The sequence below is a fragment of the Cavia porcellus genome, unplaced genomic scaffold (genome assembly GCF_034190915.1).
Source record: "Cavia porcellus strain 051 isolate PalLab524CR breed Dunkin Hartley unplaced genomic scaffold, mCavPor4.1 scaffold_15, whole genome shotgun sequence".
Lineage (NCBI taxonomy): Eukaryota > Metazoa > Chordata > Mammalia > Rodentia > Caviidae > Cavia > Cavia porcellus.
This window is the reverse complement of record NW_026947498.1, coordinates 74,371,260-74,388,743: the sequence shown is the minus strand read 5'-3', so window position 1 is coordinate 74,388,743 and position 17,484 is coordinate 74,371,260. Positions and strand designations below refer to the sequence as shown.

Sequence of the window (17,484 nt, the reverse complement as noted above, 5' to 3'; positions counted from 1 at the left end):
CACTGGGGGATGGAACCTAGGACAATCTGTCTTTTTGAGACAATGTCTTCCTAAGTTGCCCAGGCTAGCCTTAAATTTGTGATCCTCACTTGCGGTTCGGTTTCCCATGTTGCTAGGAATGTAGACCAAAGTGGTTTTGTATCCAGTTTTCTTACTATTGAGTTTAAAGAGTTGTTTGTATATCTCAGAGTAACAGCCTTTTATACATTTTCCCAGCCTGTGGCTTGTATTTTGCAGTGCACAAGGTTTTTTTGAGACAGGTTTTTATCTTCCTGCCTTAGCCTCCTGAGTGCTGGGACAAAATAAGACAATGAATATGAAGCTGTTTTGTAAATAGGCCTACACAATTTTCCTTTTACCCTAGTAAAATTAGGTTGTGGTTATTGGTAGGTTATATAGGTATTCCTAGAGCATGTATCCCCCCTAAAATGCCCTATGAATCAATTACTTGCTAAACTTCTTAAAAAAAACTAGCAGTCATTTTTAAATCCCGTACATACCCCACAAAATAGTGTCTATGCTAGGTTCACAGTAACATTTCAACACATTCTGTTCGTGAGTCCTCCTATGCACTGCACACTGTATCCTGATTTCAACTACTCAGCCCCATTCTTACCAGCTTAGTAGAATTTGCCATTGTATCACTGCTAATCCTTCCACATTTGATTTCCCAACTTCTTCTATTCATCTCCTCCAGACAAATAAAAATGCTCAGTAGTGTTAAAAAAAAAGAGGAAAAACATGAAAATGAAACAGAACAAGAACAAACAAAAACCCTAAGCAACCTGCACCATAAATTACATAATTCATTTTGTTTGAAATTCTCTAAGGATTTAAATCTAACCTGGGGGATGTGGCTCAGTGGTAGAGTTCGTACCTTGCATGCACAAGGCCCTGGGTTCAACCCCCAGCACCGCAGGGGGGAAAATCTACAAGGCTCTTCATTAAGGACAAAGAAACTACAGTCTACTGGCCAGGAACTGCAGCCTGCTGACTCAGCTGGGTGTGGTGGCTCACGCCTGTAACCCTAGCCCTTGGGTGGCTGAGGCAGGAGCACTTCCAGGCCAGCCTGAACTGCATAGCAAAACCTTGTCTCAGAGAGACACACACACACTCACCTCAAACAGCAGTCTGCTGAGTCTTGCTCTCCTACTGGGTATTTTTTTTTTTTGGTGCCAAGCAGGCTCTTATGCCGCTGAGCTAAATCCCCAGCCCTCCCTACCGGGTCTTCTATCCCCTCTCTGGAACATCTCAACCAAGTTCCTTCTGACTTCGCACATCCTTATCTGTTCAGAGATGATCTTCACTCCTATCACCCCATGACTCTATTCCTGATTCAGAGCTCAGCTTCAATGTAACTCTTTAGAAACTTTCCTTAGCCAGCCAATCTAGAGCAGCCTTTCATTTAGTCATTATGAAACAGTATTTTAGGGGAAAGTGTTCTGGGAATCAAACTCAAGACCTTGTCCCTGCTAGTCAAGCACACTGTCAACATTGTTTTTTTTGTACTAGGGATTGAACTCATGACCTTGCTCTTGCCAGGCAGGCGGCTTGTGCTGCTGAGCTAAAGCCCAGCCCCTCAATGATATATTTTTTTAGGATGGAATTAACGTTGACTTAGAATTAGCAAGTTGGATTCAGTTTGGACAATTCCAATTTCTCTGGAGCCAGCTGAATACCCATGCCTTCCCTCTCCTTCAGTTCGTCAAGCCTGGTCTAGGCACTGACCTGGAGCACACTGTCATAAGGCTTCTTCACAGCTTGACTGAACTGGTGATTCTCGGCTTCGACACCTAAATGAACCCAAGTGTGTCATCTGTTCTCTTATTCACTGCCTGCTCAGCAGGCGGGAACGCGACGATTCCTGAACAAGTGAACGCGTGTGTTTCTCCCAAGTGTTCTTGCCAGGATGTCAGAGCTGTCTCTGGAGCCATGGAGTTGAGACGGGGTTCCACGTTTTGTGGCTGGGCATGCCCTTCAGCACCACCTTCTTCATGTTTGAAGCCTCCGCCTTTGTCTTTGGGAGGGGCAAGAATTTCTTCACTTTGGGCGTCGTATTGGTGAAGATTCAAAACAATATTGAACACTGAAATTAAGCACTTGTTTAATTCTCTACTGATTAGAATATAAGTTCCAGAACAGAAGAGACCTTGGCTTCTACACTCCAATTTTATCATCACAATAAGCTGACAGCCCCAAACAGCTAGAGCTGTTTTCAAGTTGCAAAGAAAAAGGCTAGTTAGCAACTGTGTGAATAAATTTGAGTCCAACGCCAGGAATCCACTGCAGTTCAAGTCAGGTTCTAAAAGTCAGTTTCAGCGATCCAGATTTGGCCATAACAATGGCCTGACCTCAACTGTAGAAGGTCTGAGGAAGATTTATCAATATCCTTACCCTGTTGCCTAATGATGGGGAAAAGAACTCCACTATGAGCACATCTTCCTGAGTCAGGCAGATTGCAGATTACAGTGAGTTCAAGGCCAGTCCCAACAACACAGCAAGGTCCTGTCTCCAAAGAAAGAAAAGGAAAAAAAAAAAAAAAAGAAAGAGAAAGAGAAAGGAAGTATATTCCCGAACAGGACAGGGATTCACCTTGTAGGAAAGGGGTAAAGCTCATAGAATGGAACAAAAACATTTTCAACTTTATGATTATCATGGTTAAGAATTTTATTATCAAAATTATTACATCTCTTGTGAAAGTTCAAATGTTACAGCAAGGTGTAAACACTCCACTTGAGAAAGAAGTGACGCTTCTTTCCTTCCAAGAGCCCCCCCACCCCCCAGGAGGTCTGGTCTTGACAGCACCCTGCCCACACAGAGTGGCTGGGGTCTCTGCGCGTGTCAGGCAGGGTGAGGGCCGCCTGCCCGCTGGCCTCACCCCTTGGTTAACATCCAAGGGGAGAATGCAAACCCCAGCCCAAATGGAGAGACATTTACATACGTTTTATATAATATACAAAGAAACCGGCATCCCAGGCAACATGATTTCCGCTCCCAATGCTCTCCCAGACTGATGGGCTTGTGGAGGAAATAAAAAGAGTACTCTGCTGAGGTCTCAGCTTTCAAAACAAAACAAAAAACAGAACAAAACAAAACAAAACCTCTCCTCATTTGAGCAAACACCTGATTTTCAATTTTGAAAAGTGAAATTTTGTAACAGTCACACACGAAGAGAGAAGACTGTGCATATGATAGTTGTAGGACAGGTTGAAAAGAAAGGGGCACAAGAGGCTGGAGAAAAGGAACAAATCAGAAGGAGGGAGACTCACAGTATTATCTCGTCCAAAAGAAAAGAAGTCAGGTCCACTGCAGCACCGGGATTACACCTGTCCTGTACTACTACCCTACCATGGTTATAACTGAATACAAAATTAGATAAATAAAAACACACCAGATATTACAGTAAACAAGTGAAAGAAATAAGCTGGCAATCATATGGAATTTAAAAAGATTGTGTACCCCGCCTGGGCTTGCTCCAGGGCACCTCCAGGGGTGTACAACAGGCACAATGCACTGATGGGGAGAAGCCAGTCTGCTCGTCTCTCATCCAGAACAGTGTTAGGGTGTGGGTGGCTTGCTAATTCTCTCACTGGCCCACTCTCACATAAGCACCCCCCAAAGAAAAGTGGGGCAAGCCCACGCACAATCACAGTCTTGTCGGTGCCACTCCACAAACCTACCTTCCACCCTTACCCTGCAGTCACCAGTATGTGCTCCCCAATCATGGAGGCGGTTCTACTCATGGGATCCAACTCCTGATTAACTGGGAGTAGGAAAGATAATCTAGCAATTCCCAGACCACTTGAGATCCTTCCTTGTCAAATCTGTTGCCAAAAGGTGTAACTGACTTCACTGGGAATCACTTTTCACTCCACTTGGTCTACTTACTCCGAGGGTTTGGAATCTGTGAAACAGTGTGGGAAGGAGGAATGGGATGTTAACATCTGGGGGTTAATCTCAGGTAATCTGCTCCCAAGTAATGAAGAGCTGACCATGAGCTCTTTTTCGGAGAGCCACGTACCCCTCAGTCAGAGCAAGCTCCAAGCTTTAATATCCCTGCCTATTTCCTGGTGATTTTAAGACAAAGGTAAGGAGTACTCTGGGTGGACACACCTTAGCCAGACATCTGCTTTTGGAATGGTTCTTTTAGGATGAACACTTACATACCTACCATTTTTTTCCTTAAGTGCATAAAACCCTAACACTACTTGGATGCCTTGGGGCTTTGAGATTGGCTTTTCTCACTTTTTTCCTCTGAAATAAAAACTTCTTTAAAATTTAAAAAGATGTCTTCACTGCACAAGTGACTACTGGCTACAGGCAAGGATGGGAGACAGAGGCTTCAACACAACTCATTGCACTTAGAACCGTTACTAACTGAAACACCATTTGCTTGTCAATAAGGTACCCTTAACAGCAGGGAGAAACTTCTTTATAGTCTTTGCTTCAGACAAGTTTTACATCTTTCTCCAAGGCCAGAGGCCAGTCACGACCACAAGTCTTGTTTCTTGTCGACCAGACCCAATCCTCTGGTGCCTTGTAGCCCCTCCCCAGCAGTATGCTCGCCGAGGTTCCAGAGGCAGCTGGAGGGAAGCAGCTATGGGCCCGTTCAGTTCAGGCTGCCCATATCCAGAAGCCCTAGGAGAGTCCTGTCTGAGTCTTGACTCCTGAGCCTTGCAGTGGCTGGAGACGGTACTGGTGCATACTCCCACTCCCGCGGTGTGGGTAGTGCTGTGAATTGGAAACCGCAGATACCCTGGAGGCCTGGTAGGCAGCTGACTGCCCAGCACTGGGCAGACTGATAGTCCGTAAGTCTGACGGCAATGACGACCTAGAGTTCTGAGGAAAGGAGGTGGAACCCAAAGTTCCTGTGCTGGACTGAGAAACTGAGTCTGAGGTTGGCGAGTCCGAAGGGCCCTGCCGAGTAGGGCTAGCAGCACTAGAATGACAGCTCCTCCTTGGAAGATTGCTGCCAGTGCTGTTTCCAGAATGTGGCTGGCTGCTGTAATACCCTGGTGTCCCCGTAAATGGGGCCAAGGAGTCTGTGGTCGCAGGGTGGGCAGGGCTGGGATAGGATGCTGAAGACAGGGATGATTCTGAAGAGCTGTGGGAGGGGGGGTTTCCAGGTCTCAGTGCAGTAGTTCGATAACTGTATCCTGGAGACTGAGTGGGATGTACTCTAAAGGGGGAGGAATTCTGCTGAAGGAGGCTTTGTGACTCTGTCCTTGGACTATCACACTGCAGGAGCTAGAGTGGGGGAGGAAAACATAAGGAAGTAAACAAGTTCCTTCAAGGGCTTGAAAATATCCACAATCTCCAACTTGCCCCCTTCATGTTTCTTTGACTTTTTCTTTCCCCCGATACCAAAGGCATTAAGAAGCTGTCTCCACCATACTGCTTCCTTTTCTGCTAGGATTTATACCTGAGGGCGAGGACATCATGACTTACTTCCAGGGATGGGAAATTATATGCAATGCCAGCAGCCCAAGTGCATAAAATGGCCAGGATCACAAACATCTGGAACTTACACACTCCGATGCCCAGAGATCAGCAGTGTCCTGACTCACCTGGTAGCTGTATCTGGAAGGGCTGTAAACGGTTGCTCCTTTGGAGAGTGCTGAGCTCAGTGTGTCTGGACCTTCTCCATCTGTAGGATCTGGAAAGTATCATAAAGTCAACCTGTCTGTTCATTTCAGTCACCACCCATGTTGCTCTCCTTGTGACAAACTCAGTGAGTGCAGCATGCCTGAAGGGCCACGGGGTGTTTCGCTATGGGCTGTGTGCTAAATGCCTGATCTGACTCCTGTCTCCTTCTCTTCTCCTTCATCGAAGTGGAGATCCAGGACTTTAGAGAGTTACAGAAAGATATTCCTTGGGAAAAAAGAGCAGACAAGAGAGCAAGCAATGCTAGATATTATACTGTAGCCAAAAGACCAAGACTGGGCTGGAACTTAGCAAGTGGCAGAGTCCAAAGTGCACCAGCAACTGACTCACCTCATCCCAGCTTTTGGTGTAAGTCATGTAGAGACCAGCTCACAAGTCCCTGAATCTGGCTGACAGCAGAAGGCCAGGGGCTCACCTGAGTCTTTCTCTGTGATGTTACTCTCCCATGTGGGAGAGGGCTCCCCTTTTTGGGCCACTCTCACACTGCTCCGGAGGACTTTAGGAATGCTCCCTCCTTCTCGGAGTCGCTCCACTGATGTGGGAACCATCCTGCAAAAGTTAACAGGGCACAATTTTAAGCCACAGGCCTTAAGTCAATCAAAAGTCTGAAATAAATCCTGAGAAAGGATGTAACATATGGAATATTATCTTAAAAACACCCTCAAATGTCTAAGGGAGTGGGATTTATTTAAAACAAACCATACACTCTTTTTTCAAACTGTCACATACAAAAGAAAAAAAATTTTTTTTTTAGAAAAAATACCTTTGAAGATAAAAACAAAAGGAGAAAGTATACTAAAAATGTCAACTTTTAAAATTTATTTTGAAACTATTTTTCTTCTGTGAAATTATCTGCCTGGCATATAAGGAGTAGTTTATCAGATTAATGATAAAATCATCTTTTTTTTTTTTAAATCGGCACCAGGGATCTAACTCACGACCGCCTACTTGCAAGGCAGGTGCTTATGCCGCTGAGCTAAATCCCCAGCCCCAATGATAAAATCATGTGTCATCTTTTCTTTCCTAGATTTCTGATTGTGTATTTCACTGGTCTTCTCTAAACCATATAATTCCTTTCAGAATGTCTTACTGTTCTGTGTATGCTGGCTGCACGTGATGAGACATCTATTAATTCAAACAGAATTTAGTTGAATTCCTGACTTGCCTGTCAAGTGAACCGAGAAAATACAAGAGGTAGTGTTAGTGCCAACCGAATGAAACAGCTCAAGGGCATCCATAAATATATATACCTTATAAAATGCTGTTCCACATTAACTCTTTGCTTATGCAAGACTGGAGAATGTGGCCGATACTACTGAACAGGCTAACTAGGAGAGACAGCACTACGGGCTGGCTCTCTAAGACAAGTGTCCCCATACATTTTAGGCAATATTGGGATGGTACTAGATATATACTACCTTTCTGAATGTCACAATAAAATGCCAAATACAAACTTACCACCTGCTGCTGATACTCTCTTGAGGTCTGCAGTGAGATGAAGAAGTGCCTCTGGAGTCTGATGGGCTTACTGCCTCCAGATGGGACAGAGAAGAATGAGATGGGGAGAATTTTGTGTGAGGGGATGATGGGGTTCGGGCTGAGGATCCTTGAGTGCCATGGGCACTGGCATCAGAAGCAGTGTCGCTGCTGCCTTGCCCGGCCCCTGAAGACTTGCTTTTGTGCTGTGCCAAGTCAGCTCCCCCACTGGCAGAATTCTCCTTGGCTTCCTGCTTTCGTTTCCGGTACTCTAGCAGGGATACCTAAGAAGGAAAATCAAATGTACTGTGGCTGGGTATCATGAGTGGATCCCTAGCAATGGGGAAAGAAGAGAGGCTGACACCCTGGTAATGAGGAGTGAAGCACACAAGCAAGGCAGGCAGCAAACCTGGCAACTGTTGTCCAGGTGTGACAGCTATCTGGGCAGCTAGACAATTAAGCCAGTCAAAAATTGGTAAGGGGAAAAAATATTCTAGGAGATGACATTGTTGAAGTACACTGTTCATCAAGTAGACAGCAATTTTTTTCTTCCTTCGAAAAAACCTGAAATTACCATTATTTAATCACAGAATCATGCTATCATAACTATTTCCAACAATGGGCACACCTAGAAGACGGAGAGGAAATAGGAAAGCTTGTGTGTAGTTTTAAAAAATCTCCAAAACCAAACCAAATCACACAACAAAAAGGAGAGGAGAAGAGAGGACAAGAGAAAAGGGAAAAGAGGGGAAGAAAAAAATCTCTTTGCCAGGGTTTTTCAATATGCTGAATTTTTACAGATATAAACAGGGATTCAGTACTGTTTGTTACACACAGGGAAACTAGTGCCACAGGAGAAGACATTATTTACAGTGTACACTTTAGCAAGTCAGCTCTAGAAAACCTGTAGGTATCTGGAAACTTTTTAACCTCCCCTCCACACACCCAGCCTTCCTTGTTGGTTCTTGACTGCCCATCACAGGCCCCTGCCCAAGTGTACCTTCTGGGTGTTGTGACACCCTGTGAACACATCAGTTATAAAAGCTGTCACAGTTTTCATTGTTTCCAATAAACCCACCGCTCTTACTCCAAATTATCTTTTTCCCCCTATTAGCTAAGGCCTCTTTGAATAGAAAAATATTTAACTTGACTTTGTTTCCTCATCTCAAAATGAGAAATTATCTTACAGGATTATGATAAGGATAAGATGTATCTGAAGAGCTCAACAGTGCCTAAACTTAGGAAATGCCAAATAATGTAAGCAATCATATTCTCACTTTTCCAGCCAATAGCTTCTTGCCTAGCAGATGTATGGCATGCAGTAGGTATTTAAATTTGCTAGAGATTGGTCCTGTGGTGCTAGGGAATCAAACTCAGGCCCTTACATAAACTAGGCAAGTGCTCTAGTTATTAATTCATATCCCCAGCCTTACTGGATAGTTATAATAGTCAACAAATTGTATTAAACACTCTCACACTGGGCCTGCCAGAGATCAGCTCTTACTTATCTAAGGACAGAACTAAGTACACAGATGAAACTTAGTAATACTAAATTATTCGGTCAACATTCTTAACAAGTGGGCCTACGACACATGAAGCACTTACCTTTTTCCTCTGTGGGGGGTTCTGGGGGGCAGACGGGACTCCTTCACAGGTCCTTTCACCACCAGGTGACAGGGATCCACGAGAGAGCTCTTTCATAAAGCCATGTTCATATCTGCTGGGAAACCCTTCAGCAGGGGAACAATATCCTCCGTCCAAATGTAAGGGTTTCCTGTCCCCCACGAGGGGAGACCCTCTATACAATCCATCTGCTCGAGGCATAGCGTTTAAAGGGGAGTAGGCATACATCAAGTTGAACTCTGTCCGAAACGCCTGGTCCGAGTTTCTCAGGAGGGGCTGGTGTCCGTCCCCACTCCTGCTTGTGAATGCAGTCTCTGAGGCAGGCCCACCGGAGGGATGCGGAGCCAGGTCCGAAGGACCCGAGTGGAGCAGGGAAGGTCTGTCGGCACAGCTGTTAGTGTTGGAATCGAGAGAGCCTACTTTGGTCAAGTCCAGGTCTTTTCGGTGACAAAGCTGAAAGAATACAAACCAACAGAGACATGGGGCGGGGAAAGGAAACAGTCAGAGGGTGGAAAGGAAGGAGAGAGGGCAGGGATGCACAAGGGAGGACAGCAGGGAGAGAAGCAGAGGGGAGAGCACGTCAGCATCCGTGAAAACCCGCAGAGCACGTTTACACAGGCTAGCCTGCTAAGGTCTCAGCTCCCCCAACACGCTGTCTTTCCAGATGGGAATCCTGGGAAAGTCGGAGTAGGTAATTGGCTCAACGTGACTATTTTGCCTGCTTAGCCTTTCATCTGCTTCGTGGAGTCAGCATACAGGTTAAGGACTGGCAGTACCACCAGGGATTTACCTAAGCCCTGTCCATTCCACAGAGACATCTTAGGACACCTAGCTTCTGGTGTTATTCATTTCTAAATTAATACTGATGGGGGGGGGGACAGCAGAAGGCAGAGGGAAAGGCAAGTGTTTAAGCTGCTGGCTCAGTAAGGAGAATGGCATCAAAACAGTCACTGACCAGGTCTTCATGCATTCTCACTGTTATGTAGGTGTGTGTCATGCTCCTTTCTTTAACCTCTAATACACATCCACATAACACAAGACACTAATACCCATTATTGCAGAACATGGGAGATGCTGAAACGTACCAAGATAAACCCCACATATTATCTGCTCCTAACACCAAGGCTTTTCAACCATTCGGTCATTACAGCTTCCCTATTAGGAATGGTACCAGAAACCCAAGTGCCATGCATGCCCTGTCAGTCTCCAAATTATGCTGTCTTACACTCTTTAAGAAGTGAGGAGAGAGGAGGCTGTATTTTCCTAACAAGACAGCAAGCATTAAGATGCCTAAAAAAGTCTCTCATACACTTGGAGAATGAAACTGTTTTCCATTTCATATTTAAGTATAAATGTTACTGATTCAGAATTTGGTTAACTCTCACAGAGTTAACTCTCACAGGGTTAATTTTTACTGGAAACGGGTGAGGTTAAAGTTCAGCTAACTTTTGGAAGGTCATGAGAGACTACTAACTTTTAAAGAAAAAATGGTTTCATGTACACTCATAGGTAATGACTATTTGTTCAAATTTTACAATAAAATCTTTTGCACTAAAATTTAAATTCAGCATCTTTGTAACATCAGTTTCTGAGAAAAGCACTCAATTAATATCCAAAGAGCTAACATTTATACATTAACTGTCCCAAAGTGCAGAATGGAGGCCTGTGACACAGAAATCACAGACTGATTTGGCTTTTTGTACACTCCAGAAGGAGCGAAAAAGAAAATGTAGGAAAGCAGCGAGGCAGAAAACTTTCCGAAAGAAGCCACTCTCTGAAGAAAAGCCCAAATAGATGGTGAAGCAGAACTGTCAGATTAACCTTGGAACAAAGTATAAATCATTATCCAACTCTTCCCATGTAAGCTGCCCAAGATCATAAATACAAAAAGACAGTTCTTACTAATTTTCAATTCAACTTTCCTCATTCGTTAACAAACAGACCTCATTAATTAACTTTATGAAAGTCCTTACTTATTAACTGTCCTATCACACATTCAGCATCATTTAAACTTAACCTCTAGATTCTGATCTCTAAAGGAACCCACCCCACACAACAAAACCGTTCCCGTCACACACACAGCTCCTTCATTTCCCTCCATCTCCATGGACAGGAAGATTCATTCAACTCGTGGGGACTGATTGGCCGCCCTCCAGCCCTTCCCCCATTCATTCAGACCCCTGGCCCTCCCCACACACTCAGGAACACACTCATGCACACTCACTCTCAGCCTCCAAGTGTGATTGAGATGGTGTGATAACTACCTCGGGTGACAGGGACTCGGGCCTATGCGCAGGGGAACTCTCAGGGGAGGATATGTTCTAGAGGAGGGAAAAGCATCTTGTTATTCATCTACTCCAAGTCAAGAAGCAAAACAAAACAAACAAACAAAAAATAAAAGCAAGCATAGATGTTAGCCATAATTTTTTTAGAGGGTTGGACAAGAATGCATAGGGGAAATGTTTATCTGCAGAACTCATTTCAATGGAAAGAATGACTCTGAAATGCTTTCTGATGTCTTTGAAAGCATTTAAGGATAAACTGGTTATGTTTCATGCTATAATCAAACATCTCAAGCACATATCAGGAAAGAGGTGAAATTTTAGTGTTACATTTTAGTGTTACATTTCTTTGTATTCTAGATGAAGTATTTAGCGACCTACAGAGTTTGTTTTCTGTAGGTGTTCTACCCCTTATTCCTCCTTAAAGGAATGTTGTTCCTGCATCCACAGCCTGCTGACGTCACATTTCTTCAGTCTCTTGCATGCCTCTATTCATGCTGTGGACTAAGAAAGGTGGGAACTTCGAGCTAGGACGGTTCGTGCATTACAGTTACATGACTGACGAATTCCTAGCTCAACAAAATAAAATGGGAGCTCAACATCTCTACTAATGTTTTCTTGGATAACAACTATTGTATCTCTGGGAACACAGCGAGCGAATGACAGACAGACAGACAGACAGAGAAAGAGAGAGAGAAGAGGGGAGGGACAGAGAGAACACTTGGAGTTCCTTTTTGATCTGAGGCAATACTTCCTAAGAAACAGGGACTAAGCAGTGTGGTCTCGGTAGTTACACGTGAAAGGCAACAAGAACAGAAAGGGATGGCGGCAGCTGTGATGGGACTCGGGTCGAAGGGCAGAATGTTGTGGGCTCTGGGGCAGTTACAACCCGGGCGGCAGACATCCGCTGTGCTAGGGCGGAGGCTCCTTCAGTGCAGCAAGGGTTATGTGGCGTGGAAGTGGCAGGTTACGCACTATGCTCGCACACTTGTGAGATGGAGAGTGAAGCATGATCTCAGAGTGGGAGGGACGGGGAGGCGTTCTGGGGGAGGAGACGAAGTAAGCTTGCTCTCCCAATGCTGCGGTCATTCCTCTCCCTAGATGCTTTCCCCTCCTGAAGATCTTGTTATCTTCCACTGTACACCTAACCCTCCACTGGAGGTTTCTCAGCTTTCTTTCTCTTAAGTGTTTATTTTTGTTTAAAACAAAAACAAAAGGAAAATAAAGAAAAAGACTCCAAAAGCACTTCCCAAATTAAGCTGCTTTTTACTCATGACATCTTTCTGATACTTATCTGTGTCATGGGTTTGGTTTTACTTTTTGAAAGTGAGGGTAAAATGTGAGTGGGTCCCAGGACCACAAAACCAGAGTTTTTGAGACAGACTTGCATTATTAAGTTGGGGAAGCCCACTAATTTCACCTCACACTCATGATCTTGCCTCAATCCCCAAAGTCACTGGGATGACAGACATGTGCCACTATGTCTGGCTTGGGTCATAGTTTTTGGCGGAAAGCAGCTACTCATCTATGTACTACAGGACAGACCGGAAAGACCATTGCTATTAGAACCGTGACAAGAATGGGTCAGGCAGCAAGGTTTTTTTTTTTAAAAATGAGGAAGACTAAATGTCCTTAAATCACAGGTCTATAATAACGGAATCGTGCACTGGAAATTCTGCCATTTAATACAGTCTTTCCTTCTTGGTATTAAAGAATTATGCTTGGACAATGCTTCATTAAAATTATCTTTGCAGCTTTTATTTTTTTACGGTACTGGGGATTGAACTCACAACCTCACGCTTGCCAGGCAGTTGCTTATGCCGCACAGCTAAATCCCCAGCCCCTCTTTTCAGCTTTTTAAAAAATATAAAAATACTTCCCACTGTGTAGCATTTCATACTACAAAACACTACAAGGGAAAGGGAATGTGCTGAATACTAAACTCCAGTCCTAAAATCTACTGGCCTTCCAGAGGGAATTTCCCCTCATTATATCTTACTATAAAACTCCTAATGGCTAATTGAAAGTTAACTGCAAATAAGGTAAAATGAGAAAGGTCTCAATTAGCTTCTTTTGTATTTGGCTAATAAGAACACCACAGGAATTTGATAAGTAATTTCCCTAAAAAGTCAAATGTAACTGGGAGGCATTTCTTTCAGATGGAAAGAGGTTCACTCCAAATGTGAATTATTAGACAGAACACATAACTTGGCTTACAAGGTTGTGAGTGCTTTCTGGGATACTGATATAAACACCCAGGTTATGTTCAATCCTAACACTGTCATGAAGGTTGAACAAGAAGGTAGAATTGGTTACGACATTCAACTTCACTGAAGCCACATCTGGAATAGTGACAGCTAGTGGTAGAGCTGTGTGTTTAGCGGCCAGAACGAATTTTTCTGAGAAAGAGTAGATGGGATCCATTTAATTTAATTTCAAGTCAGAACAACATAGCAATACATGAGTCTTTTTTGGGGGAATGATACTGGACATTGACCCCAGGTCCTTCACAGTGAGCTTTACATCCAGTCCTTTTTATTTTTTCTTTTGAGACAGCATCTCATTAAGTCCTTAAATTACAGAGACTGGGTTTCAACTTGTGGTTTTACTGTCTTGGCCTTCCAGAGTGCTGGGATTACAGGCATATGTCACCACGCTTAATAGATGAGTTTTTAAAATACACATAGATCCTATTCAAACGCAAACTAAACACTAAACTGTTTTAGAATTATAGTTAGAAGCAGCTGAGGGACATACATTTCTAACTTAAATCTAAAAATACAGTAAGTTCGCCTCTAAAAAATTCATATTACTAGCCTCATTCTTCACACATTATACAAGGACAAAGTAATTTGATGTTTAAAAACCAAAAACGTATTCACCATAAGCCATACCCTAATGCTTTTTAAAGCTCTGTTCACTGAGGCCACAATGGAAATACCAAACAACCTGGAGAAGACAATCTACTCATTTAAAGGCCTAGAAACAGAGACACAGTCCAAAAGTCTGACCTGAGCTCTCAGGCTGGTGTTACTGATGGCTTCTATAATCACTCAAAGTGTACTCTGACCAAGGTATAAGTAAAGACCTAGTAGGCTTACTACTAAAGTTAAGGAGAATGACGGATTGCATGCCAAAGACAGATGATGGAACCCTGGGTAGCACTGTTCCTGCTCTGGGGCTGCCAAGGTGAGAGGCTACCAGGTAACACGCCACCCCAACCCTGAGGTTTCCCATTTTCTTGATGAGATGGATAGTAGGAAGACAGTAAAGAAATATTTGAAATGATAATATATTTGAAATGGGAAGACACAAATGATTATTTTCATATCTAGCATCTCAAACAACCAAACCCAAATCACCTCAAACTGCAGAGGAGTGTTGCAGCGACTAGCAGTAGTAAGAGATGTGATTGGTGAGAACATGAGGCTGTATCCATTTCGACATTCTTCCTCTGGGTGAGTCTGGCCAGGTGTGGTCAGCTGGGGGCTCTTTGAGCCTGAGCCAGGAGGGGGTGGTGTAACTGGAGACAGAGGTCGAAGTAACTTGGTAACGTTCTGTTCCATCAGATAGCGAGACTTCCATTTCTTTAATGGGCTCAACAAGTCTGTGAAATATAAAACAAGGATGAGAGGTGAAGCTCAGCTTAATGGGAGGTTCTTCAGTATAAGGCCTCTATCTTCACTTCACTTCATTAAATCATCTCCTCTAATCAACAGTCCAATGAAACTCTTTAATGACTACACTGCGCTAATTTCAAATCATGCTATCTTCCAGAGAAACTCCAAATGGATAGTTCTGGGTTTACTCTCTTCCAAATCAAAATACAAATTTCCTTCCATCACACTGAGCTGACGAAAATCTGAAGTCCACATTACTTTGTTAAAATGACCCTGTATGGTCCTTACTACCACACTGAAGTTCCTGGGATGCTCAATACATATTCCTGTTATTTTGTCTTACAGATTTATGTCCCTTTTCAGCTGTTCTTTCTGTAATACTTGTGGAGAAGTCAAACATGATTCCCCCACTGACATCTAGTGCCTATTATTAGAAAGCTATGACATGATTTCTATAAAAACTCCCACCAAACATTAAAAAAAAAAAAAAAAAAGGGCCAGCAGCACAAACACCTTCCTGGCAAGTGCAACTTCCTGAATTCAAGTCTCAGTACCAAAACCAGCCAACCAACCAATCAAACTAAACTAAAATAAAAAAGCACAGTACCTGCTTGGCACATGTGAGGCCATGAGTTGAGTCCCAGTACTACCCCGCAAAAATGAATAAATCAAAAGAAAACTAGGTTGGATACTTTTTCTAATTAAATGGACCCTATTAACAAGTAGTCAGAATATGAATTTTAAAGAAAAAATTAAAGCACCTATCTAACTTGCTTCTCTAAACAACTTTTTCACTTATTGTTTACATATAAAACTCTAATCCCCAGCCCCTTCACTTATTGTTGAATGAACATTTACTTAATAGTCATTATACATCATCATTAAACTAGATAGTAAGGGGAAACAGTCATCATACATTCTGCTTTTAGAAAACTTTTACATTTGTAAAAGAAAACATTTAAAACATGCTGAATATTAGAATGATCAAGAGAGGTGGTCATACTGCCATGTACTAATAAAAATGATGACAGTTGAAGCCAGGTATAAGGATGTGTGCCTGTAGTACCAGCTACCCAGGAGACTGAAGCAGGATCAGCTGAGCCCAGGAGTTCAAAACTAGCCTAAAAAAATAGTGAGACCTTGAATCAAAACCAACTCCTTCCTAAATAACCAAACCAAACAAAAACCCCCAAACAAATCTCAAAACAACTGGCCCCAGGACAAAACAAAATAGAAAGTAAAAGCCAGCTATGCAGCCAGGTATAGTGGAACACACCTATAATCCCAACATTCAGAGGAGGCTGAGGAAGGAGGATCACTGTGAGTTCAAGCCCAGCTGAGGTTACATAGTGAGTTCAGAGCCAGTCTGAACAATATAGAGATCCTATTTCAAAAACAATCAAACAAAACAAAATAACCCAGGTACATTTTCAAGGGATTACTCTATACCATGCAGCATAGTATGTGTTTTAGGTGAAATGTATAACTTAACTTGTGAATCCAGCATTACTTATTATCATCATCACCCTCATGCTAAAGATGAGGACTCTCATGTGCAGGGAAAAAAGAAAACCTAGGTGGTCTAGCTTGTGAATTATATCACCAAGGCTTGCTCTAAGGGGTGACAGTTATCGCAGGCCTTCAAAAAAGTTCTAGGTTAGTAGGTCCTGACCAGAAAAAAGCTTCATGAAGATTAACCTGCCAGAAATTGTTAGGATAAAACTGCCACCTGGGAAAATCTCTGGAGTTAAGGGAGTAAACACAAACAGGTATGAGATACTGATGAAGAGAAACATGTAAAAAAGAGGGAAGAATATGAGCAGAAATACAGGAGAAGCTTAAGTTTTCCTGAGATCTTAGAATTTATTTCTTATTTTGAAAGTATATTCACACTTGTCTTTTGTTCCGGACACTAAATTTGGTTTTCTTTTTAAAAAGTGCCTAAGCACACACATACAAAAAAGACCTTTGTGCTGCCAGCTCCAACACTGTTAACTATTAAAAAATATGTAAGGACATTCATTGTAGAAAACGTGAGTGAAAACTGCCACGAACAAATCAATGCAAATGGCATTTACTAAAAACTTATTATGATATTTACTCCACAAACCAGACCCGACACATGCCCTCATGAAGTTTATGGGCCAGCCTTTGTCTTTTTCTCTCCATTTATTTTATTTTTTGGAGACACAGATGTCAAACTTTATGTGGTTAAGATCTATCTGTACCTAAAGGTATTTTTTTAGCCAGGCATGCCTTTAATCATCTTTCAAGGACAAGTAACAGAAATCTGTAACTCACTTTTCAAATGGTTACATGGCATTAATATTACCCAAATTTAACCAAGTGAAGTACTTTTTCTCATTATTATAAAAAACCAATCACTAAAAATTTTGCTCCTATACATTCCTGCTCCTGTTTCATGTTTATTACTTTTTAGGACAAATGGTTAATATATCTTTGGGGTGGGGCATACTGGGGATCAAACTCATGACCTTGTGCTTGCCAGGCAGGCGGCTGTGCCGCTGAGCTAAAGGCCTACCCCCACACGTTGGATTTTTAGACCGAAATAATGTTTACATATGCTTCTTGATTTACTTATTCTTGTGTGAACAGCCTGCTCCTGTCTTTTAGACTGCATTCTAATGAATGCTTATCTTTTCTTGATTTATAAAGGTTTTCTAAATAGGGAAGTTAACTCTTTGGTGAGACTGTTACATTCAGCTGGGCATGGTGGTCCACATCTGTAATCCCAGCACTTCAGAACCTGAGGCAGGGGGTTTTTGCGATTTTGAGGCCAGTGTGAACCAAATAGAGAT

The 17,484-nt window shown here is 42.8% G+C and overlaps 1 protein-coding gene across 19 annotated transcripts in view; it reads right to left on the bottom strand.

Moving 5' to 3' along the window:
- Nucleotides 1-2,642: 2,642 nt before the first annotated feature.
- Setd5 (SET domain containing 5) overlaps nucleotides 2,643-17,484 on the bottom strand; it is a 74,468-nt gene continuing 59,626 nt past the window's right edge. For 15 of the 19 annotated variants that reach the window (XM_063225194.1, XM_063225200.1, XM_063225202.1 and 12 more), the window contains 7 exons: nucleotides 14,408-14,652; nucleotides 11,028-11,084; nucleotides 8,746-9,216; nucleotides 7,123-7,424; nucleotides 6,080-6,213; nucleotides 5,568-5,656; nucleotides 2,643-5,247 (listed from right to left, as the gene is read on the bottom strand). In XM_063225194.1, the coding sequence (XP_063081264.1) occupies nucleotides 4,639-5,247; nucleotides 5,568-5,656; nucleotides 6,080-6,213; nucleotides 7,123-7,424; nucleotides 8,746-9,216; nucleotides 11,028-11,084; nucleotides 14,408-14,652 (1,907 nt within the window). In that variant the 3' untranslated portion in view covers nucleotides 2,643-4,638. The remainder of the gene's footprint in view (nucleotides 5,248-5,567; nucleotides 5,657-6,079; nucleotides 6,214-7,122; nucleotides 7,425-8,745; nucleotides 9,217-11,027; nucleotides 11,085-14,407; nucleotides 14,653-17,484) is intronic. The other 4 variants (XM_063225201.1, XM_063225207.1, XM_063225204.1 and 1 more) reach the window with 1 other exon arrangement.